Source organism: Equus caballus, chromosome 1 (genome assembly GCF_041296265.1).
Source record: "Equus caballus isolate H_3958 breed thoroughbred chromosome 1, TB-T2T, whole genome shotgun sequence".
NCBI lineage: Eukaryota > Metazoa > Chordata > Mammalia > Perissodactyla > Equidae > Equus > Equus caballus.
In genome coordinates, this window is record NC_091684.1 from 141893887 (window position 1) to 141920627 (window position 26741).

At 41.5% G+C, this 26741-nt stretch overlaps 1 protein-coding gene across 4 annotated transcripts in view; it reads right to left on the reverse strand.

Annotated features, from left to right (window-relative positions):
* Positions 1-24995, reverse strand: part of APH1B (aph-1 homolog B, gamma-secretase subunit) — an 89059-nt gene extending 64064 nt beyond the window's left edge. For 2 of the 4 annotated variants that reach the window (XM_023616091.2, XM_023616085.2), the window contains exons 1-5: positions 24731-24995; positions 23168-23338; positions 17425-17495; positions 16216-16338; positions 5280-5407 (exon numbers count right to left, since the gene is read on the reverse strand). In XM_023616091.2, the coding sequence (XP_023471859.1) occupies positions 5280-5407; positions 16216-16338; positions 17425-17495; positions 23168-23338; positions 24731-24843 (606 nt within the window). In that variant the 5' untranslated portion in view covers positions 24844-24995. The other 2 variants (XM_070235257.1, XM_070235259.1) reach the window with 2 other exon arrangements.
* Between the last annotated feature and the right edge of the window lie 1746 nt (positions 24996-26741).

Genomic DNA, 26741 nt, shown 5'->3' on the forward strand with positions numbered 1-26741 from the left:
GCTCAGGGCCAGTCTTCCTCAGAAAAAAGAGGAGGATTGGCAGATGTTAGCTCAGGGCTAATCTTCCTCAGGAAAAGAAAAAAGAAAAAGAGTCAGCAAAGGGGTCTGAGAAGAGCAAACGTGAGGTAAGAGGAAAATCAGGACAGTGTGATGCAGAAGTCAAAAGACAAAAATGTTTCAAAGATGGGGTTGTCAACTCTTTTTAAAGGCTGCTGAGATGAAGAATGAACAATGTCCATTAGATTTGGAGAAATGGAAGTCCTTTTTGACCCTGACAAGCACAGTTTTAGAAGTGTTGAGCAGAAGCCAGATTCGACTAGAAGTATGAGAGGTGAAGTGGAGACAGAATTTGTGGAGATAATTCTTTGAGAAGTCTTGCTGTGATGGGGAACAGAAGGAAAAAAAAAAGGCGGTGGCTAGAAGGGGAAAAGGCAATAACGAAGAGTTTTATGTAAGATATGTCTGTATGCTGATGAAGAGAGGAACAGGCTGGTGAGGTAGGATGCATGGCACCATCAAAGGAGCGAAGTCCTCAAGTAGGAGAGAATTAGGCCTAGAGCCCAAGTGGAGGGGCTGGCCCTTGACAGAAGGAAAGATACTTCCTGTGCTGGGCCAGGTGGGGAGATGGTTCCCATCCGACCCAGCATTTACACTTAACAAAGGAGAGGATCAGACTGGGTCAGTTTGTCACTGTAGACCTCTGCCTGTCAAGGCTCCTCATTGTCCTTGCCCTCTCATACCTGCATCCGTCCCTGGCTAAGGCACCCACCTTGACTATCAGCTCTGGGCAGGGAAATGGGCTGATTTCAGAGGTAGCACCTCATGCATAAGAGCGCTTTTCTCAAGAGGCATCTGTGGACATGGCAAACATTATTTTCTGGATTCTTCTTCAGGATAATTCTATACCTCAAATCCACTAACTTTTCATTTATTTTACAGGGTGCTAAGCTCTTTTGTATTTCTCTTTTTTCTTTAAAAAATTGTTTTCTTTAAACAATTACAAAAGAAATATGTGATTGTTGTAGAAAATTAGAATACATAAATGAGTAAAATAAATTTTAAAGCCTGAAATTCAGATAGGTCAATATTTATTAAACAGAACACAAAAAGTGCAAACCATATAGGAAAAATTGATTAGACTACGTTAAAGTGAAGAACTTTTGCTCATAAAAAGACAACATTAAGAGAATGCAAAGCCACATTGTAAGAGAAGTTATTTACAATACATACAAAAGCCTCTTTTAGAGAATATATAAAGAACTCCTAAAAAGAAAAAAGAAAAAGACAACCGAATAGAATGATGGGCAAAAGATTTGAACAGACACCTCACAAAAGAATTTCCAAATGGGCAATAAATATATGAAGACGTGCTCAACCTCATTTAATCATGAGGGAAATGCAAATTAAAACCATACTGTGATACTACTACATAATGTGATACATACTACATACTACTACATACATACATACCATAACAATAAAGAGAATGTCACACTAAGTGCTGGTGAGGAAGTGGAGGAACTGAGACTCACAAATTAATGGTGGGAGTGTAAGTCGACATGACTGCTCTGAAAAACTGCGTGGTACCAACAGCTGATGTAGGTACACCCCACGATTCCACTCCTAGACATATATCCAAAAGAAATGTCTACATAAAGTTCAACAAGAGACATACACTAGATACTATTCACAATAGACAAAACTGGAGACACCATAAATGTCTCTGCTGGAAAATGGATAAGCTATGGTACAGTCACACAGCAGAACGCTACACTGCAATGAAAGAGCAATCAACAGCTCTGCTCAGATAAATCTCACAAACATAATGTTGAGCGAAAGGAGTATGGTTCCATTGACATAAAACACCAAAAGGCAGGGCGAGCTGTGGTGGTGGAACCCGGGACTGTGGTTCCCCTTGGAGGAGCAGTGAAGTGGCACTAGGAGGCTCACGAGAGCTGACAGTGTTCTAGTTTTCATTTAGGTTCGAGTTACATAGGTGTGTTCACAACGTGGAAATTCATCTAGATGTACACTTCTGATTTGTATCCTTTTCTGTATGTATGTTATTTTAATAAAACAATTACTTAAACATTCTCTGAAATCTGCCATTCAGAGATAACTACTGTTAACATTTTGGTACATAATATTTCAAATTTCCTGGGTTCTTTTTAATCCTTAAGGAGAATAATATAAATTATTCAATATTAAACAATATTCATTGGCCAGCTACTATGTGCCAGGGACTGAGGATACAAAGACGGACAAGATAAGGTCCCGTCCTTGGTGATCAAACTCTAACTGGCGAGAGATGTAAAAACTATATTAAATAAAATAATCCTGGCCAAGGATAAGTGTTATAACACAGCTATGAATAAGGGCTGGTGAGAGTACCAAGTCTGGAGTATGCACCTTTTCCAGGGAAGCTTCACATGGAATGAACAGGAGTTTTCCAAACTGACCTAGGTTAGGGAAGATAAGTCAGTGCAGATAAAACAGCACGGACAAAGGCACACCACACTGGATCAATTTAGAGGGAGTCTGTGATGTGACCGTGGGCAACAGCAAGAGGGAAGCTTTCCCCAGTAAGACAGACGAGAGGCTACGCCAAACAAAGAAGTCTGGGTTTTATTTCAAGGTATCTGCTACAGCTGATCACTCTCTCTTCCTTAATACACTTGGTTTCCAGGACACCTGGCTCCTGGTTTTCCTCCTACCTCACTAGTTGCTCCTTCTCAGTCTCCTTTGCTGGCTCCTCCTCTTCCCCCAACCTCAGGGTTGGAGTGTCCCAGGGCTCAGTCCTTGGGCCTCTTGTCTGCTAGACTTACTCCTTACAATCACCTTTTCTAGGCTAGATTTCTTTCTCAAACTCCAAACTTTTTTATCCAACTGCCTAACTGACATCTCCACTCAGATAGCCAATAGGCACGTTTAATGTGGCCAAGGAGAATTCTTAATCTCCCCTCACAAGTTTCCCCATCTTAGTTGATGACAATTCCATCCTTCTCCTTGTCCAGGCCAAAAACCTTGGAGACATCCTTTGCTCCTCTTCTTTCTCTCCCATGCCTTATCCAGTCTGTCAGGAAATACTGTTGGCTCTACTTTCAAAACTATGTCCTGAATCTGATCATTTCTTATTATCTCCACTACTATCTCACCCCAGTTGTCACCATCTTTCTTGACTACTCTAATCTCTTCCCTCACTACAGTCCACTCTCAACACCGCAAAGTGATCCTTTTGAAATGCGAGTCACACCATGTCTCTCTCCCCAAAACCTTACAATGACTCCCATTTCACTGAAAGTAAAAGCCAAAACCCTGCATTATCTAGATGTGGTTCTCATTTCTGACCTCTACTTCCCACCCCATCTTCAACTCTGTGACAGTATCTCCTACGAACCTCCCCTGGCTCACTCTGTTCTGGCCACACTTGCTTCCATAAACAGGCCAAGCATGTTCTTCAGTCTTCGGACTTTGCCACTGGCTGCTCAGTCTGGGATGCTTTTTCTCCAGACAGCCACATGACCAACTCTACTTTACTTCTTTGCTGAAATGTCACCTTCACAATGAAGCCTACTCTGACCACCTAGTTCAAAAATTTTCTATCTCCCCAACCCCCACACTCTGGGTCCCTTTTAACCTGCTCTACTGGGCTGACCCTGTGGCTGAGTGGTTAAGTTCACGCACTCTGCTTCGTCAGCCCAGGGTTTCGCAGGTTCAGATCCTGGGCATGGACCTAGCACCGCTCATCAAGCCATGCTGAGATAGCATCTCACATAGCAGAACTAGAAGGACCTAGAACTAGAATATACAACGTGTACTGGGGGGCTTTGGGGAGAAGAAAAAAAAAAAGAGGAAGATCGACAACAGATGTTAGCTCAGGGCCAATCCTTAAAAAAAAAAAGATGGATAGGATAGATATAGATATTAAAAAAAAAAACCTGCTCTACTTTTCCTTTTTTCCACAGCACCTATACTAACATATTACATAATTTCTTACTTATTATGTCTATTGCTTATTGCCTCTTTTTCTCACTATATTGTACAGGCAGGGATCTTTGTTTTGGTCACTAAACTGTTTTATTCACCTCAATAAATATTTATCAAATGAATGAATGACCAATTGGATCCATAAGAAGGACATTTGTCTTTTTCATGTAACTTCCTTTCTGATTATAAAAGTGTATGATGTAGATGTTTTGGAACATGCCAAAAATGATAAACAATAAAAGAATCCACTCAGAGATAAATGCTGTTAATCTTTTAATGCATTCTCTTTCCAGTCTTTTTTCCACGAAGATTTGGCTTTAGATAGTTGCCATCATCTTAAAGGTAAATTTAGTATCCTGCACCACTGAAAGGTTTTAGGTAGGGGAGGCAATAAGACTGCATTTTAGATGGATCAGAATATAAGGAGCCCAGTATAAGAAAATCTGAGATGAACTCTAAATGGATGGAGAGGAGAGAAGCATGAGGCAGGACACTATCAGAAGGAGCCTTTTCAAGACTTTAGGTGACAAATGACAAGGGTCTAGACAAGGCAGTGGTGGGGATAATTCTGATGTACATAAATTACAAATTACAAAAAAGTCAGACTCAAAGCATTAAATGTGCTTTACAGATATATCTAGTCAAGTTTTCTTTTAAACTTTATTTTTAAAACTGGCATTATTATAATGTCGGTGAGGAGGGAGTGGAATGGGCACTCGTTATAGATCAGAATGAATAAAAATGGTACAACCCTTGTGGAGAGTATTTTAGTAATTTGCATCAAGGGCTTTAAAAATATTTATACCATGACTTCATAATTCCATCCCTCGGAATCTAAACGATACATGAAAAAGTTTCATATACAAAGATGTTCAAGACAGCATTTTAATAACCAAAAGTAGAAACAGAAGTGATCAGTTAGGCAAACTATAATTTTTATGTAATTATATAAAGCCATTAAAATTCACATATTAAAAGGATTTATAATAAAATGGAAATTGTTTAAGATGTGTTAAATAACATAAGCATGATGCCAGACTTTTTCAGATTTGACTGTATCCATTAAAAAAAGACACGTAGAAAAAATCTTTAATGAGATCAACCAACAAATTAATAGTTGTCTTTCTGTAGAAAGACTTAGATGATTTATCTACCTATGATTCATTCATTCTTTTAGGCGAGTTTTCTGAATTTCCTCAATTTCCCACCAGCACGTATTTCATTTAGAGTGGAATCTACTACCTTAGATATGTGGACTTGAGTTCCAAAAACACAGTTTGGGCAATACTCACCAGGGTTGACACCAGCAGATGGGTTAGAAGAACCAGAAGAAGGGCGTACCACTTTTTCTTCTCACAGCCATCAAAAAATACAATGCCCCAGAACAAGTGCAGCATTATGATTACCAGCGTCATGAAAGCTGAAAGACAGACATCCATTAGTGCCCAGTCATACAGACAACAGACGCCAAAGCCCACTGAACACCTGGTCGTGAAACAGGCTTTGGGGTGCACCATGCTAGTATGAGAGAGTTTAACCACCATCTGACAGAAGCGGAACCCTGACACACATTTGCTCGCATGGTAACTCAGAAAGCAACATGTCTAAACAAGGGGTCAGCTTGCAGCGGCTTCTCATCAGGAAGGTGAACCTATTTAACTTGCAATCTGGCCTTTGGGAGTTTCTCTGAGGAATGCAGTAAAACTACTGCGATAGCAGCTCTTTTCAGTTAGCCTGTTGCACTAATTAAGAAATACTTTTCTCAATTAAAAGGAATATTTTTGCTTTACACAAGTCGTTTCGCTAAAATAGAATTTCTCCTTGGATTTTTGTTTTTTTAAAAAAAAAAAGGCCCATGGAAGAATAAAACTAGTAGAAATTGCAATAATTATCTAAGATTCTTGTTAGGCAACTGAGACTGAATTTGACCAACACAGACAGGTTTTTCTGTGTAATACTGTGTGTGTGTGTTCCAGAGAATCTGAAAATTTTAACATGGAAAAAAAGGGATACAGATTTCCCTTTTCGGCCACATAATAAGATAGCACTGACACCCGCCAGTCTGGGAAAAATTCAAGTTTGACAGTTCTCTTTCAGACTGCTGAAAACAATCTGTTGAAACAAACTGTTCAACAAACTGTTGAAACAATCTTGCATTACCTAGTAACACTGACAATTCGCATTCTCTCTCTCCAGCAATTCCACAGCTAGATCTATACTCTGAAGCAGTTAGTTCTTGGATTAATAGATCACTAACACCTGAGAACTTGTTAGAAATGCAAATTCCTGGAACCCACCCCAGACCTCCTGAATCAGACACAATGAGCCCAGCATCCGTGTTCAAACAGTCCTCCAAGTGATTCTGATGCATGGTCAAAGTTGAGAACCACGATCTAGAGAAACTCGAATATATTCGCACAAGGGGATACATATGAGAACATATATATATTCATATATGTGTATATATATATATCTTTTTTTGGTGAAGAATGTTGGCCCTGAGCTAACATCTGTTACCAATCTTCCTTTTTGCTTGAGGAAGATTGGCCCAGAGCTACCATCTGTGCCAATCTTCCTCTACCTCACAGGTGGGATGCCGCCACAGCATGGCTTGATAAGCAGTTTGCAGGTCCATGCCCAGGACCCAACCTGCGAACCCTAGGCTGCAGAAGCGGAGCACACAAACTTAACCATTATGCCACCAGGCCGGCCCCAAGAATATTTTTGTAATAACCAAAATAGTCCATGGTTATCAGAATGGATAAGTTGTGGTGTATTCACATAATGGAATACTATACCATCTACAATATAAATGATCTCAAGAATATAATGTTGAGTGGGAGAAAAAAAAGCATATAAAATGCCTACTACTTCAATGTACACAAAGTCAAAAACATGCAAAACAATATTAAAAGTCATAACTGTTGTGGCTGGAAGAAAGCAAGTTGTTACATCTAGTGATAGCATGCCAGCATTTCAGTAAATGACAGTAAATACTTTAAAGTAGAAGAGGATTTTTTTTTTTAAACTTTGGGACAATGGTAGACTAAACTAAAATGATGTATTTTAATCTCAGTGATGATTCTGGAAAGGGCAGTTCCCCTGAAGATAGACGCCTGGTGATGTGATGGTGTAGAGCTGAGGCCACTGAAGACATCCAGGAGTTCAGTGTACATCAGAAAAGACCAGGGTATTAGAAACTCCATCTACACAGACACAAATGTTCATGTGCTAAGGTTTTTCTAAAACTACACGTCAATCAAATGTCAAGAGAAAGCAATGACATCATTTATGTGTCATCTATTTGTCAGCTTATGCTTGCCATTCTATGCATTACCATGAATAGTGAAGCCAGCCAATCATGCTCCTATGGTCAAGTCCTAGAACTCAGCTACTTGGAAAAGGCTCTTACTTATGGAACTTCTAGTTCATTTTCATCCAAAAGAGCATTATTCTGTCAGTTTCAGACAAGCATCCTCAAGATATCTTTAGCCCTGAACTTTCTTCCAAATTCTAGGTCTGTATTTTTTTTAAGATTTTATTTTTTCTTTTTTCTCCCAAAGCCCCCCAGTACACAGTTGTATATTTTTAGTTGTGGGTCCTTCTAGTTGTGGCATGTGGGATGCCGCCTCAGCATGGCTCGATGAGCGGTGCCATGTCCGCACCCAGGATCCGAACCAGCAAAATCCTGGGCCGCCATGGCAGAGTGCCCAAACTTAACCACTAGGCTACGGGGCCGGCCCCTAGGTCTGTATTTCTGTTTGCAAGGTCCTTTCCTGCTAAAATATATCTTTGATGGATTGACCCCATCTCCAAAGTAAAGTTCAAATACCTCAGATTAGCATCCCAGACCCTCTACAACCTAGCCCCAAATTACTATCCTTTACTAATCTTCAAACATATCCTATTTAGAGGAAAACCAGAACTCTTACACTATGTCTACGCCTCTATGTTTTTACTTTTTTTAACTGTCCCTTTTGCCTAAATATTCTACTACTCATTACCACCCCTGCCCATTTCACCACATCCAAATCCTACTTGTATTTAAGGTCTAGCTCAATGCCATCTCCTCCGTGAATTCTTTCTGATCCTTACTCTTCTCCATTTTTCTTTTCTTTTTTAACACTCAACACACATTTCCTGAGCACCTAGATGGTCTGGCCTGAAGATTATGTCTATGAGCTCTGGAGTCACAATCCTGAGTTGGAATCCCAGCTCCACAATACAGCTTTGGGCAAGCTATTTACCTCTCTGAACTTCTGTTTTCTTTATTTCTAAAACGTGGGTAATAACACCTCATAGGGCTGTTGCAGGGAAGAGCAGAGCTTTGCAAACTGTAGCTTTTCAGTAAATGACAGCTACTATGTGCTATGGTGTCCAGATTCAAAGATGAATAAGTGACAGCCTTTAGTGAGTTAAGACTATCAGGTGAGAAAATGAGGCAAGGCAGCAAGTAATTACGACTTTTATCCAGATTTCCTGTGTACTTGACTATGTTTTAAAATACACTCTTCTGGGCTGGCCCAGTGGTATAGTGGTTAAGTTCTCATGCTCCAATTCAGAAACCAGGGGTTTGCGGGTTCGGATCCCAGGCGTGGACCTACACTCCACTCATCAAGCCACACTGTGGCAGCATCCCATGTACAAAGTAAAGGAAGACTGTCACAGATGTTAGCTCTGGGGCAATCTTCCTCAAGCAAAAAGAGGAAGATGGGCAACAGATGTTAGCTCAGGGCCAATCTTCCTCACCAAAAAAATAGAATAAAATGCACTCTTCTTCACTCTTGTAGATTATTTCTTTCTCTGACTTGTATTACTCTCACATTTATTTTATTCCTCCCCTCATTCATTAATCCATACAAGTATTTACTCAATGCCCACTATAGGCCAGGCACTGTTCTAGGCACTGGGGCTATCATTGTGAACAAAACACAGTCTCATGGGACTTTGCCCCATTTTTTCAGTTTACTGTTTTATTAACACAACATCTAAAGGGGATCTCTGAGACATTTATTAAAACACTGTACATTCCCACTTGACTGCTTATTTATTTAGCTAGCACTAGTTTCTGGCTAGCTTCCATGGTCCTCAGAAGCCTTTACTATTACAATGTGCTATTTAGAATACTGGGATTTATTATTTATTCCCTCTGTAATTGGTTAGAGGTCCAAAAGAAACTGAGACCTGGATATGTAAACGATTTTGCCACATACGCGTAACTAGAGCTACACACATACTATTTTGAGACTTCTCTCTAGCCAGTGGAATTCACTCCAACTAGAAATGAAGTATTGCTAATAGTACCTCTCAGGTACTGTCTTTTAATTACTAGACCTTTCTCATTTCACGTTCCTAAATAGAAAATTCTAAAAGTCCTTCAGTGAATCTAACCCTAAAATTTGCTTTGCTCTAATATTCTTAAAAGTAGGGGGGAAAAAAACTTCTCCAAGTTAACCATAAGAATATAAAAATTAGTTTATAATCCAGATTAATAAAAAGAGCTTCCATAATTTCTAATGTTTTGGAACACTAATCAGAAAGCGGAACAATTCTAACAAGTATCGTATATCTATTTGTGAAATTGTAGCTGTTTAGTTTGATAACGGACTTCCTCTTCTAATCTTTAATTCTCTTGGTAGAGAATGTTACAATCTAACTTATTTCTAAGCAAAATGTTTCAGTGTTACCTTTAAGAAGCTCCACTAACTATTCGGTTCTTTTACCCTTTCTGATTGAATATACCCTAAATGCTCTAGTACTAGATTCACCAATATCCTCATTTTCACACTTGTCCCTCTTTCCCTCATTGCTGATATCTACTTTTCTGTCCTTGCAGAGACAACGGCCTGAGATAGCAACTGATTCTAACACTGGATCCTGCCAGCACGGAAGTCGCTATCATCTGGCTTCCCCTGACAACCTCAGAGTATCTCTAACCATGCCAGAAAGAGCCCAGGGCTGCTGGTGGTGGCGGCAGCAACAGACAGAGGAGGACCTCCCAGAGCCAAGGCTGAGCCTCCTCAGCTGCCCAGAGGCAGGATGTCATTACCAATAGGCTTCTGGCTTCTTTTTCCAAGTAAGAGAAGGGTCTGGGGTGTCAGGGTGCTGTGAAATGAGAGACTCTCTTCCATCCCTTTTGGTTGCAGAAACTCTCTGGATTCTTGCAAGGTCTCTAATGACCGAGCCCAAATAGGAGTCAAGCCACAGAACTAAACTAACGTTTTTGAAAACGCCTTTCCTGAAATAGAGATTTAACTTTAAATTTTTGCTTTAAAAAATGTAAGAGAATTCTGTGACTTAGTTTATTGTAATATAGACATATACTACTAATCAAATAACATTCTCCAAGATTAAAAGAAGATATTCTGAAAACCATCTCCTATTACATAGCCATAAGAAAGGCATAGTACTGTGCCTTAATACCAACCAGATCATAAAGATGTCCTGAAAGCAATCTGAATGACTGCAGGTATTTAAATAACATTTATCATTTCATCTTTATGAAAATGCTCCTGAAGCATGTTCATGAGCTGAACAGATTGCCAAGGATACAATTTTATGTTTAAAGTCCCCATAGCAAATGTTGAAGAATGATGAAATTCTCTCCTCAAGTTAGCTCACGAGCGCAGAGTCAGCATCGGGAAACCCCTTAGAAGCTGTCTGATCTAGTCCCCTAGGCAATGAAAAAACAGATCTCACAGCACCCACTTCAAATATTTAGTTTAGGAGCTTACTTCATTACAACAGTCACTGTGGGAAAGTTCCTTCTCAAACTGAAACCAATGGGCCCTCTAACACAGAGGTTCTCAAGTGGAGTGATCTTGCCCCAGAGGGCATTTATCAATGTCTGCAAACATTTTTGGTTACTACATCTGTGGGTAGGGTGCTTCTGGCATCTAGTGGGTAGAAGCCAGGGATGCTGTTGAACCCCCTACAATTCACAAGACAGCCCCTCAATCAAAGAATTATCTGACCCCAAAGTCAAGTGTCGAGGCTGAGAAAACCTGCTCCAACTCTTCCTTGTCGATCCTAGGAAGGCTCTTTGAAGAAGCACAAGTCAACTCTTTTTTTTCCAAATGTGGCACATTAAAAAATTATTTGAAATTCTTTGTATTAGTCAGCTATTGTCACAAAAATGCTGCATAACAAACCACATCAAGATTCATTGGCTGGAGCTGCCAGAGGGAGCATGGGGTCTAAGGCAGGGCTCATGGGAACCTGGGGTATAACTCCCTGTGGGGAATCCACCTCCTGGCAGTGGGCAGTGAGTGTGAGGCTCTCAGGATTCTGTTACTTTGCATTAATGCTTCAATGACTTCATGAAATTAACTAGTACCTTTCCATGTTTGTCTCTGGCCTGAATAGTTTCAGCACCATCAGATTTACCTTTTCTTTTCTTTAAAAGTTTGCTTCAAACCAGCTCTCAAACCATCTATTCCTGATGTCATATATAAAGCAAAACCAAGCCCATGAGAACTTGGACGGACATTTAAATGGAAGCTTGAGATAAGACTTGCAGTTGGATTGGACGTGCATTATGAGAAAAAGGGAAGAATCAGGGATTTCTCCAATGTTTCTGGCCTGAGGAACAGGAAAGATGGAAGCACATCAACTGAGATGTGGAAGATGGCAGAACTACACTTTAAAGATGTTGTTTCACTGTCTTCTGTCCTCCAGAAATTCTCATGTGAAGTCAGCAGTATTTCAAATCATTGTTCCCCTAAGTAAGGGGAAAGTTCCCCTAGAGATGGAAAAGCAGTCTACCATCTGAAACAAGAGATTTCAACTCCAAGATGGAAATATGCAAGTAAATATTCAAAAACGGAGCCTCTCACATTCCTCTTACTTTTATTTTTCTTCAAGCTTCATGTCCCTCTTCTCTTCAATCATACCCCATAGGATATAGCCTCTAGATCCTTCACCATACTGACAATGCTCTTCTATACCAGCTTTATTTCTTCAGTATCGCTGTCAACTCACAATGCTCAGAACTGAACACAGTACTTCTCAGGAGGTCTGACCCATACTGGTTTGTCCTGGTGAAAGACTTAGTGGCTAAAAAGTTTAAAACCTTACCTAGATGAGGGCACTGCCAAGAAAATATAAATTAAATGGTTTGGGGAAGTTTTAAAAAAATATATCAGCTGTTCTTCTTACTGAGTACTAGTTAAAGACATTTTTCTTCCAAAGCGTAAGGGAGGCAATTCAGAGAGATAAACTCAGATTCCCACAAATTAGAGAAATTATCCTCTCTAAAATCTGTTTTTTCATTTCAAGAACCAAATTCTCTACCCTTAGGGCATTTACAGTTTATAAAGCACTTAAATATATACTAAAGTAATTTAACTAAACTTTACAGCTCCGAGCTAGGTATTATTTCTGCCCTTCCTGAAAGATGAGGAAATTGAGGGCTAGATGGAAGTCAAGCACTTCCTTTGTCCAGTGAACAATGTCTTTCTTACCTCCAGGTCTGTAGGGAAAACTCTTCCCTCTGCTGAACATTCTTCCCTGACAACCCCCTCCTTTGCCTGCCTACTATTCATCTGGTAAGTCTCTACCAAAACAGCACTTCCTCCACAGGCTGTGCCTAGCTTTCATTTTTTCAATAAATATTGATGAGTCCATCTAGAAACAAAAGACTCCACAAAGTGTGAAGGATACTGCAGTGAACAAGACAGACACAGTCCTTGCACTTGTATAGCTTAGCACTCGGCTGGAGGGAAAGACATGAACGAGTAACTGCCGGGTTGACCAATTAATTACAACTGCACTAAGTGTGACCAAGGAGAAGCGCACCACCACCAGGGCTTGTCTTTTGTGTGCTCAGTGCTCTGCCTTATCATAGCATTTATCACACTTTATTGTAATTAGCTGTTTGTCTTTATCCCCCACTGTGAGTGGAAGGTATAGACATTAACTGGGCTGTATTCTCATGGCTGGGTATAACTCCTGTTGAATAAAAATACTTAATAACTATTTGTGGAATAAGTGATTAAATGATCAAATGGACTTGCCCAAAATACTAAATTAATGAGCCAGGATAATACTTAACTTAGGACTCCAATTCCCATACTCTTGCCTCTATATAGCATTACCAAGAAATGGTAATGATTTTTTTAAAAGTTAATGCTAGCCTACTACACAACTATAAATAAAGAACTTATACATACATATTATTTATAAACTATGCCTCCCTGTAACATGAAAATCTATGTACATACGGGTATCATACAGTGTATATCTGACACTAACACAGATACACTAATTAGTGATCTCTTATTCCTTATTCTAATTATTACTTAGGCATTTGTAATAGAATATAGAATATGTTAAACTAGCTTATAAACTTATAGCTTTAAATGAAAAATTAAAAATGAGCTCAAGCATAAATAAATAACAATATCAGTTATAAATAATATATATAACAAACATAAATATATACAAAATTTGGTGATATTCTAAATGCAATCAAAAGTAATTTCTTAAATGTACAACTCAAAGTTTATGCTCCAAAGAATGATGTTATAACAAATAAGAAACTCTTGCATATGATAAAGTAACAGCCGCTCTTTCACTCTATAGGTACATTTTCATGGCACAGTCAGTCTGCCATCCAACTTAGCTAAAGACATTAAAATACTTTATTTTCTTTGAATTTTCCTTTGAGTTTACGGAAATTACAAACACAATCCCCAAACTGCTAGCACATCTTTCTTTCTCTTTCTTCCACAAGAATCATTTTAAGCTAGTCTTATGAAAACAGCCTAGCTCACTAAAGGGAATTAGCACCATCTAGTGAAAGAAGGTGGCAGAAAAATAAGTTCCATTAGGAGAACGCTACTTGAGAACCAAAAGAAAATTGCTTATGTAGCAACATAATAGACCCATTTAAGAAAATATAGAAAAATGTAGCTGTAATATCCCTGATTATGTTTTATTAATTCATATAAGTCTCTAACAGACTTTAGCTATTAATAGAACATTTGGTCTAAAAACCTAACACTCAGTATTATAATCATTAAAAAAAAAAATGCTAGACGAGCTGCTGCTGGCTCTTGGCCTTCCCCAGGCCGCCAGTGTGTGTTCAGCCAGGCACTGGCACCCATCTCCATGGGCTTTATGTAGGTATCAGTTTGGTTGAATAAAAGATTCTATTAATAAAAATTGCCAGAAATTCTAATTACAGAATGTTTAAAAGGAAGATAATCTGCTATGTTGGAGGCACCACTAAATAAGTATGACCCATTAACACACTTTCCCACCCTCTAATTTGTAGCCAGATATGAAAGGCTTTGATTTATCCAGTAGACCTTGGAAAGCCATTACACATCTTTGTACTGGGAAGATTAGTTTGCTGGCTGCATACATGATGGATTCACACGGAAAGTGTGTTGAAGAAAGACTAACCAGCTGGGGTTGATGGTAGTAATCTAGACAAGAAATGCAGAGGCCTGAACTGAAATGGTGAACGAGTGTCCGCTGGGTTTGGGGATCACTGTAACACGTAGGATGTCTCTAAACCACTGCAGCAATTTTTTTTTTAATTTGGTCATTCCTCCTTGTGTGTTTTTTATTATTATCTTAAATTGTACTGAAACGCTTATTCACTTTCTTTTGTCTTATTCCTCCTACTAGAGGGTAAGCTCCTTGAGGACAGAAGGTACTTTAAGATCGATGTTAATTACATGATGACTGAATTAAAAGAATACGTGCATGGGGTCGCTTATTTCAATGATATAACTTATGGGGATAAAAAACACAGTGTGGTTTTGTAAAACTGTTTTTGAAAGATTCTTCTTGTGGAATTGAGGAGAAATCTTACGTTAATTATGTACATTATTACCAACTCTCAAATGCGTGATTATTGCATCATGATGACAACTTTTATATGATGTATGAAAAAGTAGTTTGAAATGAATTGGTCCTTTTATATTGCATCTTTGGATAAAAAAGGTTAACTCATCTAGTATCACTTTTCCTCTCAATTTCTTTTTTTTTTTTTTTTTTTTTTAAAGATTTTATTTTTTCCTTTTTCTCCCCAAAGCCCCCCGGTACATATAGTTGTGTATTCTTCGTTGTGGGTTCCTCTAGCTGTGGCATGTGGGACGCCGCCTCAGCGTGGTCTGACGAGCAGTGCCATGTCCGCGCCCAGGATTCGAACCGACGAAACACTGGGCCGCCTGCAGTGGAGCGCGCGAACTTAACCACTCGGCCACGGGGCCAGCCCCTCAATTTCTTTTTTTTAAAGATTTTATTTTTTTTTCCTTTTTCTCCCCAAAGCACCCCCGTACTGGTTGTATATTCTTCGTTGTGGGTCCTTCTAGTTGTGGTATGTGGGACGCTGCCTCAGCGTGGTTTGACGAGCAGTGCCATGTCCGCACCCAGGATTCGAACCAACGAAACACTGGGCCGCCTGCAGCGGAGCGTGTGAACTTAACCACTCGGCCACAGGGCCAGCCCCTCAATTTCTTTTTTTAAAGAACAAAGTAAGATTTATTTTTAAATGTTCAAAAGCAGAAAAGCTAATTATTAATTTTTTTCAAATACATACACGAAGGTAAAATTTTTATACTTTACCTTCAAAACAAGACACATATACACGTTAAAAACCTAACTTTCAAACGTGGTTAACCTAGAGAATTAATAATACAAAATCAGGGCAACGGTTACCTGTGAAGAAATGATGAGGACAAGGGACTCTAAGTTCCTGCTAACATTCCAGGTCTTAAGCAACAGGGAAGATGTGCTGTTATTCTTTAAATGATACATGTATGTTTAAATATAGATGTATGACATTACTTCACACTAAACAAGTATTTTTTTCCTCTCAATTTCAAGATTAAATTATAATGCCTATCCAAAAAAGGGGCCAAGATGACAAATTAATTAAAGATTAGAGCTTATATTGAAGATAAATATAAACTAATAAAAATTAAAAAGAACATATAGCCTATAAAAGTCACTTCCAATACATCAAGTGTACAGCAATGCTGTTAGTATAGTAAAATAAAAATAAATTTTATGCAAGTTAAATTCTACTCTAAAATTCTAAAACACTCCTACCGAATTTTTTCTCCCTAGGTCCCTTACTTTGTGGTGTCTGACAGTACTTTGCCTTTAGAAGGTATAACATAAATTTCTATTGACTTGAATTCCTAAGCTACAGAACTCCAATAAGGATGTTCCTTTAGACCAGAAGGCTGAGCATCACAGCTACCAGGCACGTACCTGAAACCAGGAAGAACTGGGGAGAGTCTCCATGAATGCCCACCGTGCCTGGCCCCAAGGAGTCAGACAAGGTATTGACAAAGGAAAACACGCCACTCATGATTCCAAAGCCCAAGCCAGAAACTAAAGAGGAAGAAAAACACTGTTAAGCCCTTTACATGCTATGATTTCTCTTCAAATCAAATTCCCAAGGACTAGGGAATTTTTTTTTTTTTTAGGAAGATTAGCCTTGAACTAACTACTGCCAGTCCTCCTCTTTTTCGTGGGGAAGCCTGGCGCTGAGCTAACATCCATGCCCATCTTCCTCTACTTTATATGTGGGATGCCTACCACAGCATGGTGTGCCAAGCGGTGCCATGTCCACACCCGGCATCCGAACCGGCGAACCCCAGGCCGCTGAGATGTGAAATGTGCGAACTTAAGCGCTGCACCACCGGGCCAGCCCTAGGGAATATTGTGTTGAAGGGGAAAGGGTGCACATGCTGTTGGAGAAGCAGTGGAAAGCTGGCTCAGAAAAGGCAAGTGCTTGGCTAAATGATGAATCGAGAAAGAAGAGAGGAAGAGGACAGGAAATGAAGAGTGGAACATAGCAGAGAAATGAAAAAGAAGAGAAAAAGATCTAGAAAGGCACAGAAGCAACAGGCAAGACAGAAAGATACAATGCTGAAGCTCTGGCTTTAGTTTATGATAAGAGTCTGTAGAATTAAGTTTGATGGCTTAGAACTGGCACTGAGCTTGAGGGGTGACTGTGCATGGTAAGGAGTGATCCCTGGGCCAAACTGGGGTGACTCAACTTAGGGACCTAGATCCAATCTTTAAAACATAACTCTGAAAGAAAAGTATGCAGAGGTATTAACTGTATTAACATGAAGGGTCCTCCTAGTACAGCCAAAGTCATGGTGACCACCCAGAGAAGGTAACAGTAACATCACTTAGAAACTATTAGGTAATAAACTAGAGTGTATCCACGTTAAAAAACTAACTTTCAAATGTGGTTAATAGTTAGGGGACACACAGATAAGGGTCACCTGCAATCACTTCCCTTTACATAAGGGCTCTGGAAAGCTAGGAAAATAAACAATGTACACCAATAAGCTAAGGACTAATAAAATACTATTTGAAATCTACAAAGACACAAAAGATAAAAATGGCTTTTTATGTGTCAAGTCTAATTTTTTTTCTTAATGACACCACACAGTTCTAACTTACCATAGGCCAGCAGTCGCATAGACAGTGCTGTCTCATCTGCGCTTATATTCTTCAAACCTTCACTGGCTTTTCTAAAATAAAACCATGCAGATCATTTTTTTAAAAGAAAAAGTAGTATATCAGAAAAATACACAAGATATTTCAAAATTCAGATATTTACTGAGGCTTTTTGATCAGGTTATACTCTAAATCTAAAATCCATTTAAACCAAACTCAGCAAATTTATAATTAACTAAAATCAACCAAAATTTTCAACCAACTTTTGCCCTTTTTGAGGAAGGTTAGCCCTGAGCTAGCATCTCCTGCCAATCCTCCTCTTTTTGCTGAGGAAGACTGGCCCTGAGCTAACATCCGTGCCCATCTTCCTCTACTTTATATGTGGGATGCCTACCACAGCACAGCTTGCCAAGCGGTGCCATGTCTGCACCTGAGATCCAAACTGGAGAACCCTGGGCTGCCGAAGTGGAACGTGGCACTTAACCACTGCGCCATTGGGCCGGCCCCCAACTTTTGCCTTTTGAATGTTTTTTTTTCCCTCCCCAAAGCCCCAGTACATGGTTTTATATCCCAGCTGTAAGTCCTTCTAGATCTTCTATGTGAGCTGCTGCCACAGCATGGCTACTGACAGACAGGTGGTGTGGTTCCACGATCGGGAAAGGAACCCGGGCCGCCAGAGTGGTGAGAGTGCTGGATTTGAACCACTAGGCCATCGGGGCTGGCTCCAAACTCTTGCCTTTTATCTGACTTTCACAGAGAAGGGAAAAAATAAGAAAAATGTAAGTAAACAACCCATCAGGCTTTGAGCTGAATAAGAAAAAAAAGCAACACCTCTGATTACTTTCTGAGCTCAGTAAAGATTTAACTCAATACCCAATGGCATCTACCACTCTGAATTTTTTCCTCTTCCCTAAGTACTATATCTGCAATCCCACTTTGTTGGTACTTTATCTTCCACCTGGGTTCTACCTATTCTGCCACCCTGCCCTCTACCTACCTTCCACTCCATGAACCTAAATTATACTTATCCTTCAAAGTCTAGTTCAGGCAGCAATTCCTAAGAAGCCCGCTTTACCAGTGATTGGTAATCACTAATCTCTTCTTACTCTTAAATCCTATAATACTGATGGTCTCGACTCTCACGGGGGTACTTAATCATATGGTCTTCTGATCCTAAAATATTTTACATATTTGTTTCATAGCCCCAATCAGGCTTCAGGGGAGAATAAAATGCTATCTTCAGAAAAGGAGATAAATGAATACCTGAATGAAACACTGAAATACTGCTCAATAAGAAATGAACTGCAGAGTGATCATATCCGTGCGTCTATTGTGTACAATCCACAAACTTTCCATGAGTCCCTGCTCCCCATGCACATGTGTTAGGAATGCAAGGTGTGGCTAGTTGGTTTCACTAGTGTCACTATTACTAAGCCTTGTTGGCTAGAAGCTCTGCAGCAATGATCCTGACTCAAAAGATATTTAAATTATATTTACATAACGTATATTTATTAAAGCAACAAAGGAATCAAACATTTTAGAATGGTTTTTCAGCAAGTGCTGAAACAAAAATGAGTTAGGTTAACTCTAAGAGTAGAAAATTAAATTGGGGGTGGCCCTGTGGCTGAGTGGTTAAGTTTATGCACTCCACTTCAGCAGCCCAGGATTCATTGGTTCAGATCCTGGGTGCAGATCTACATACCGCTCATCAAGCCATGCTGTGGCAGCACCCCACATGGAAGAACCAGAATGACTTACAACTAGCATATACAACTACGTGCTGGGGCTTTGGGGAGAAAAAAAATAAAGAGGGAGATTGGCAACAGATGTTAGCTCAAGGCCAATCTTCCTCACACACACACACACACACACACACAAAAACACTTTAAAAAATTAAATTAACCAGAACATACTTATATTATGAGCATTATGTTAATTTAATTCAAGGTATGCATATTCATTTTAGTTGGCTTATTCATTACATAAATATAAATATCATTGATTACATTAAATTAAGGCAAAGCAGAATTCAACCAAAATAGTAATAAGCATAATGAAAAGATCTTTTGCTTTTCTAGATTCCAAAGAAACAATCTGTCATTTCATTTGGAAGCATCAATTGACAGCAAGGACATGAGCCAAAACTTAAGTGACTGTCATCCTTCTCTGGAGCAGTAACCAACTAAAATATCCAATTTTCCTAAGTAAACTAAACTTACCTGTCACAAGAATGTTGTTAAAGGCTACTTATAGCTTAGAGACATATGTAAGAGTAATAATCTCCATCAACAATAGGATATAAAGGTAGAATAGAATCAATAAATTTTGGAGCATTCCTGTTTTATATAAGTTGCTCAGTAATAAATAAAAGACTTTTGCTACTTGGTATAGCAAAGTACTGCTTTCATAAATGTATTAAATAAATTCAAAAGTTTAATAAACTTCCTCACTCTGTGTTGCAGATTTGTGGGAGGAAAGGTCTATGGCACTAACAGTTCTCAATGCTAACATTAGGAAGTGAAAAAGTACAAAACACCATCAGCTTCTGCATTCCTGACTGATAGAACACACAACTGATGATCTAACGGACAGTGTTTTCAATTTGACCATTTTACTGAAGTGGAAAATTCTTTGTTTGCATTTATTCTTGTTTCCAAGAACAAAAAAAGAAAAAGTTCAATTTTTAAAATATAAATTTTGAAAAACTATTGATAAATCATACCATCTTTCTCATTTGTTCTGATTCTTTTTTGTATATGTTAAGAGAATACCCAAAAAAATGCATATAAATTAAATACACCATTTTGGAAATTTTAAAAAATAGACTTATGCCTTTTAAGAAACTGTAGCAATGATTATCTTGACATTTTTCTATAAATGGAAGATTTTCTAAAATTACCAAATATTTACGGTATCAGGAGTATGACAAAATTGAATTAAATTATAAAAGCTTCAATCCAAGCCAAAAAAATTTTAATGTACCTTTTAGGCAATGTACAGAACCATAACTTAGATTTCTTAAAAATTAATGTAGAAAGGGCTATCACTTGTGGCCCATGCCAATTTCTCATGGTGCAACTCTTTGCTAAGCTGAAAGTTACAATTTATTCATTCACTCATTCATTCAAGATGAGGTACTGTTCCTAAGGTCTGATCCATGAAATAAATTTATATTAGACTGCAATGATAAATGTTTTGATTCAATTCCATATATGTAAAAAAAACTGGTACAAACTCTCCACATTTTAATCTGATACCAAATTCAGATAGCAACAATTTGATTGAGGCAGTACTTTAAAGGACTTTCAAGTGCAAAACCTACTTTTGCACTTGGCAGTGGAGATAATTAAAATATTGATTAAACCAAAGTTCATACATTTGAATGTAGTGTAGCATAAAAGAGCAACTCAAATCTATCTATATAAATGTTAGTCATGATTAAAGTATCATCATAATTCTCAAACTTGCTTTGTTTAACACATAACTATATAACATCCAACATTTCTAAAATTTGCTAGGAAAATATTGTACAATCTTCCAAAGGCTTATTAAAGATGCGTTTTGCAAAGGCAAACAAAGGCACCTGTTAATACAGGTTTGTCCTACTATCTGTTTGCAAATTTCCAAAGGTCCTTTCAGAGGAGCAAATGTGGCTTCCCCAAAACACCAAAGAGGCTTCTCTGAACTTGCTGGCACGAAAGCCTACAGAAGACAGCTGTAACTCCTTCCACATGTGGCCCTACTCCCTCGCTTGTGGCCCTACTCGTTCACTGCTCTCATTAAAAATGGCAACTCAGGGGCCGACCTGGTGGCATGGTGCTTAAGTTTGTGCACTCTGCTTTGGCGGCCCAGGGTTCCCAGGTTCAGATCCAAGGCACAGACCTAGCACTGCTCATCAAGCTGTGGTGGCACCCCACGTAAAACACAGGAAGATTGGCACAGATGTTAGCTCAGGGCAATCTTCCTCACACACACACACAAAAAGGCAATTTACATTCAGTTTGTAGTCCTTTGGAACCATAGGTCACTGCCAATAAAAGGCTGCATTTCAGGTGGACACCGTGAAGAAACAAGGTAATGAAGAACAGCAGATATTCACTGAGCCATCCAGGTAAGTCAGGTTTTACAACCCAAAGTCCTAAGGGGTTACTAAACCCATGTCCTGAACTGTAAAAATCTATCCAAAATTAAGTTTGTTTCAAAATTAGAACCATCATATGTGAGAATGCAAAACCAACATGAGCCAATGAGGTTGCCGACAGGAAAACCCAGTGCAAACTGAGGCTGAGCTGTTAAGAGAACAGGCCCCAGTCAAGGGAAGGGAGGGTGCTGCTCGCTGCACTACTTTGACCACAACAGAGTCCTGTGCTGGGTCCTGAGCACAAGGAAACCTGAGTCTACTAACATAAAAGAACAGAGACTGGAGAAGGTTTGGAAGCCATATCCACGTCTTCTGAGGGCCAGGGGAGGAAATGAGGGACGTTTAGCCCTGAAAGATACAAGATGACAACCACGTGACAGAGATTTCATTTGCCTGTGTGGGGCAGAGGTCAGAAAGAGGGAGATTTTGATTACCTTAATATATTCTCCAGTTAAATTTTGGAATGGTAGTAACTGCTGCATACCAGAAACATTTACCCACAACTGAATTCTACCTGTCAAGGATACCGTATTCGCATGGCAACTTAAATGTTTTCATTGATATATGTTTGTTGCCCTTTAATATTTCCAGGAACTAATGGAAATTTCATTTTTAAGCCTTTTCTAAGATATGACTTTTGCTTCTAAGCAATGGCTTCCTGGTTTTCTACTTGTAATTTAAATTGCTTCATTATTAAATTTCAGTATCTGTCATTAAAAGCAACAAGTAAAAAATACAGAAGGCCTAGCATATTAGCAAGAACAAATTATCAGAAGCCTATTATAAGAGATGCTGCTGAGGTTCTGTCTTGGTTACATCCATGAAATTCACAGAGAGCCTTAATTATCTCATTTGCAGAAATGAAAAGAGAGCACATTTATCACTCGCCTAACTAAGTCTTCCTACATAAAGCCAACCTCATGACTGCCTGAAAGAAAACATGGTTCCAAGTTCAAGCTGTGTTTCAAATCAGTGATTTCATGTGAGGTCCTCATGGATCCTACAGATGACCTACTTTCTGGCCTAAAAAGGGAACTTGTGCCCACAGCTTTTTTTAAAATGTACTTTTCTATTACAGATATGAAATATCACAAAATGAACCCGTTTTCCCCTAATACATTCAAAATAATGGTAGACATAATCTCCATAAGAATTATTTATTTTAGGTGGTGGTAAGAGAAGCAGATAAACTCTCAGCTCGAATGGTTGTTGTTTCAATGACTATTTCTCCTGTTTATTTTTCTCCATGGCACTTATTATCTTCTAACATACAACGTATTTTCTTGTTCATTCATTTGCTGTCTCTTTCCCCTATAATATAACCTCCATGAGGACAGAGACTGTCTTTTGATCAGGATGTACCCCCAGTGCCTAAGATAGTACATTGAGAAAATTCTCAAGAAATATTTTTTGAATGAGTGAAGAAAAGAAGGAATGTCCACAAGTTAAAATACTCAATATTTTCAGGCTGGAAATGTACAATCCTTTGGCTTCGAACTAGGTAGGAAGACACAGACTCTCAAATACACTATATAAATGTTTCAAACTACTAAATAATAATTCAAATATAACTGGGAAGAAAGGTAAAGCAAACAGTTAACTTACTTTAAAATTTTATAATATCCAAACCGGAACACTTCTTGGATAAAGACTGAGACTAACACTCCAAACATCAGCAGGTATTTTTGTACTGGTCCATCTTTGTTCTCGGTAATGGTTCCTGCTAAGAACCAAACAAGGGAGGAAAGGAGTAGAGACACCAACCAAAAGAAAGCTCTGAAAATTAGGGGAAAAAAAAAGAACAGGTTACAAGTGAACACGATTAATAATGATTTAAAAGAAAAAACAAACAAATCCTGCTTAAGATGGAATAGATTTTCTAACTCTTTAGTAAGGAAAAAAAAAGTCCCCATAAAGTGATACTCTGGATCAACCATTCTTAATCAATGGTGCATTTTCCCTGGTGAGATGAACATGTAGTCCAAGAGGAATCTGAGATTCTTCCAAACAATCACTCTTTTTCAGTCACCCTACTTGTAAGAACATCTGCAGACTATCTGCCAAGGACTGTCTAGCTGGAAACCTGGTTATTTGCTACTCTTCCTAATTAAGCTTTGCCCATTGATGTGCAAATAGAAGCGTCTTTTCCAGAAAAATGCCTACCTCTCTATGAACAGAGTGATTGGCCTAAAATTCAGAGGTTGAAAACCTGTGCTCTGATCTAGATTAGCTTTCCAAGCCTGGTTTTTACAACATTCCTGTGGATTTTAACGATTATAACAAGCTTTACAAAGCTTTTGTCCAAATCTCTATTGTTTTTAAAACGACATGTGATGCAGCACTTTGAGCACAGTTGTGAGAGGTAAAGAAGTTCAGAAAAGGTGGGAATCACCGGCCTAGCCTAGGCTGTTTCTCCTGGTGTCAAGTGAGACTCAAGGGTGGAGGGGGACGTGGGGACCCCCAGGAGGAGCTGCCAGACAGATGACAACTGGGATTACGACCACATTCGCCACCAGAGTTCGGTATGTACCAAGTTCCCCCAAGGATATGCGCTGACAGGTGCTTCAGGGTTCTCACAGGTTTCCACCCTTCAGTTGCAGACCCGAATCATCCGGGGAGCTTAAAAAAATCTGTGGCCCAAATTTCACCCCCTTGACATTCCGATTCAGTTGATCTGGGGTAAGGGCTGGGCATCGTTAGGTTTTAAAGCACCTGATCCCCAGGTACTAATGGCTTTTAACCCTTTGGGATTACAGATGCCTGTGAGAATGAGGGAACCAGGGATCCCCTCGCCAGAAAAATACAAGATGCATATTTAACTCATCCACGATTTTTTCAGTTTTACTGGTTTCACGACTCATTAAAGCCCACCCACGGACCCGAGGCAAAAGCTCAGGAGACAAGCATCAGGGTTTTCTGAGACCCACAGTGTGAGCTCCCTCCCCGGAGCCTGCCCTCTGGGGTCGCGGGGCTCCCGTTCTTCTCCAGCCGACCCTCGGAGGAGGGCGAGTCCCAGGGAGCGGGGTCTCGCCTCTCTCTCTCTCTCTCAACCCTTCTCCCCCCGAAAGCCCAACAAGGTCGAGCCGTTTGCTGGGGACGCCGGGGTCGCCGGTACCCCCGGTGGGGGAGGGAAGCCCCAGGTCCAGGTTTCCGGCGCAACCGCCTCACCCAATGATGAGGAAGATGATGCGCAACGGCTCGGTGGCGATGGTGAAGATGTAGAGGGCGAGCGCAGGCCCGAAGGCAATAAAGGCGCAGCCGAAGAACACGGCCGCCGTCATGGCGACCGCGAAAAGCGGCCCGGGGGCCCGGTGGGAACACAGGGTGCGCGCTGCGCTGACAGAGCCGAGCGCAGGGCGGGGCGGGGCGGGGCGCGGCGGAGGAGCGGGCAGAGGGGCGGGGCGCGGCGGAGGAGCGGGGCAGAGGGGCGGGGCGCGGCGGAGGAGCGGGGCAGAGGGGCGGGGCGGGGCGCGGCGGAGGGGCGGGCAGAGGGGCGGGGCGCGGCGGAGGAGCGGGGCAGAGGGGCGGGGCGCGGCGGAGGAGCGGGCAGAGGGGCGGGGCGGGGCGCGGCGGAGGAGCGGGGCAGAGGGGCGGGGCGCGGCGGAGGGGCGGGCAGAGGGGCGGGGCGCGGCGGAGGGGCGGGCAGAGGGGCGGGGCGCGGCGGAGGAGCGGGGCAGAGGGGCGGGGCGGGGCGCGGCGGAGGGGCGGGCAGAGGGGCGGGGCGCGGCGGAGGAGCGGGGCAGAGGGGCGGGGCGCGGCGGAGGGGCGGGCAGAGGGGCGGGGCGCGGCGGAGGAGCGGGGCAGAGGGGCGGGGCGCGGCGGAGGAGCGGGCAGAGGGGCGGGGCGGGGCGCGGCGGAGGAGCGGGGCAGAGGGGCGGGGCGCGGCGGAGGGGCGGGCAGAGGGGCGGGGCGCGGCGGAGGAGCGGGGCAGAGGGGCGGGGCGCGGCGGAGGAGCGGGCAGAGGGGCGGGGCGGGGCGCGGCGGAGGAGCGGGGCAGAGGGGCGGGGCGCGGCGGAGGAGCGGGCAGAGGGGCGGGGCGCGGCGGAGGAGCGGGGCAGAGGGGCGGGGCGCGGCGGAGGAGCGGGCAGAGGGGCGGGGCGCGTCGGAGGGGCGGGCAGAGGGGCGGGGCGGAGGAGCGGGGCAGAGGGGCGGGGCGCGGCGGAGGAGCGGGCAGAGGGGCGGGGCGCGGCGGAGGGGCGGGCAGAGGGGCGGGGCGCGGCGGAGGGGCGGGCAGAGGGGCGGGGCGGGGCGCGGCGGAGGGGCGGGGCTCATGGCCGGCTTTCAGCCCCACGCCGAGTCCGGGGCCTCCCTGGGCGGCTCCGCCGTTCGGGATCCAGAGGCCGTGTTTGCTTGCAACTTTCGGGCCGGAGCAATAGCGCCCCCTACTCCTCGCCTCCTCCCCCCCCCACCGCAAGAACACAGCCATCAGGCCACCGAGTCAGTTGCGAGGCGACTAAGAAAAAGGGAAGTCCCAGCTCGCTTTGGAGCCGAGAACGGGGAAAGATTCCAGATCAACTAAAGAAAAACAGCGCAGGACACAGGAAGGATTCAATCTCTAAATAAGAGTCTTTTGTAAAGCGCTTTTTGCCATTTGCATTGTTGCGGGAATTCGTGCTCCATCATCTATAAAACCCAAGCTGGGATAGCAGTGACCCAAGCGACAACTCATAGACAGTAAAAGGGTGAAATAGTGGTGGGCAAAGCTGTCCTCAGGGTTGTTTGGGCGAGCCCGTTTTATTTTTTTCTCCCTCAAGTCTTCAAAAAAGTTGTTTTTGAAGGCATTCTCTGATCGCCCTGAAGTGACGGTGACAGCTCCCTGCTCTGTTTTTATTTGCTCGTTTGTCTCCCATCAGCATGTAAACTTTTGGAGGGCGGGGCCTTTGTTTTGTTCTTTGTCGTTTCCGCAGCACCTAGAAGGTGCTCACTAAATAGCTATTCAATGAATGAAATAAGTTAAAAACTGGAACTTAAAAACATTTGCTATTTTATATTAATTTAACAATTTCTGAGAGGTTTAAAATTTAAAACCAGAAGGTTAGGTTCCTTGATTATTCACACCTAAGATTTTTCTCCGTGTTTAATGGGAATAATCATTATCTCTCATGGGTTATTTTCAGGATTGTGCCTGCACAGTAAGTGCTATGTAAGTGTTAGCCATTCCTACTCATTCTTTTTTTTT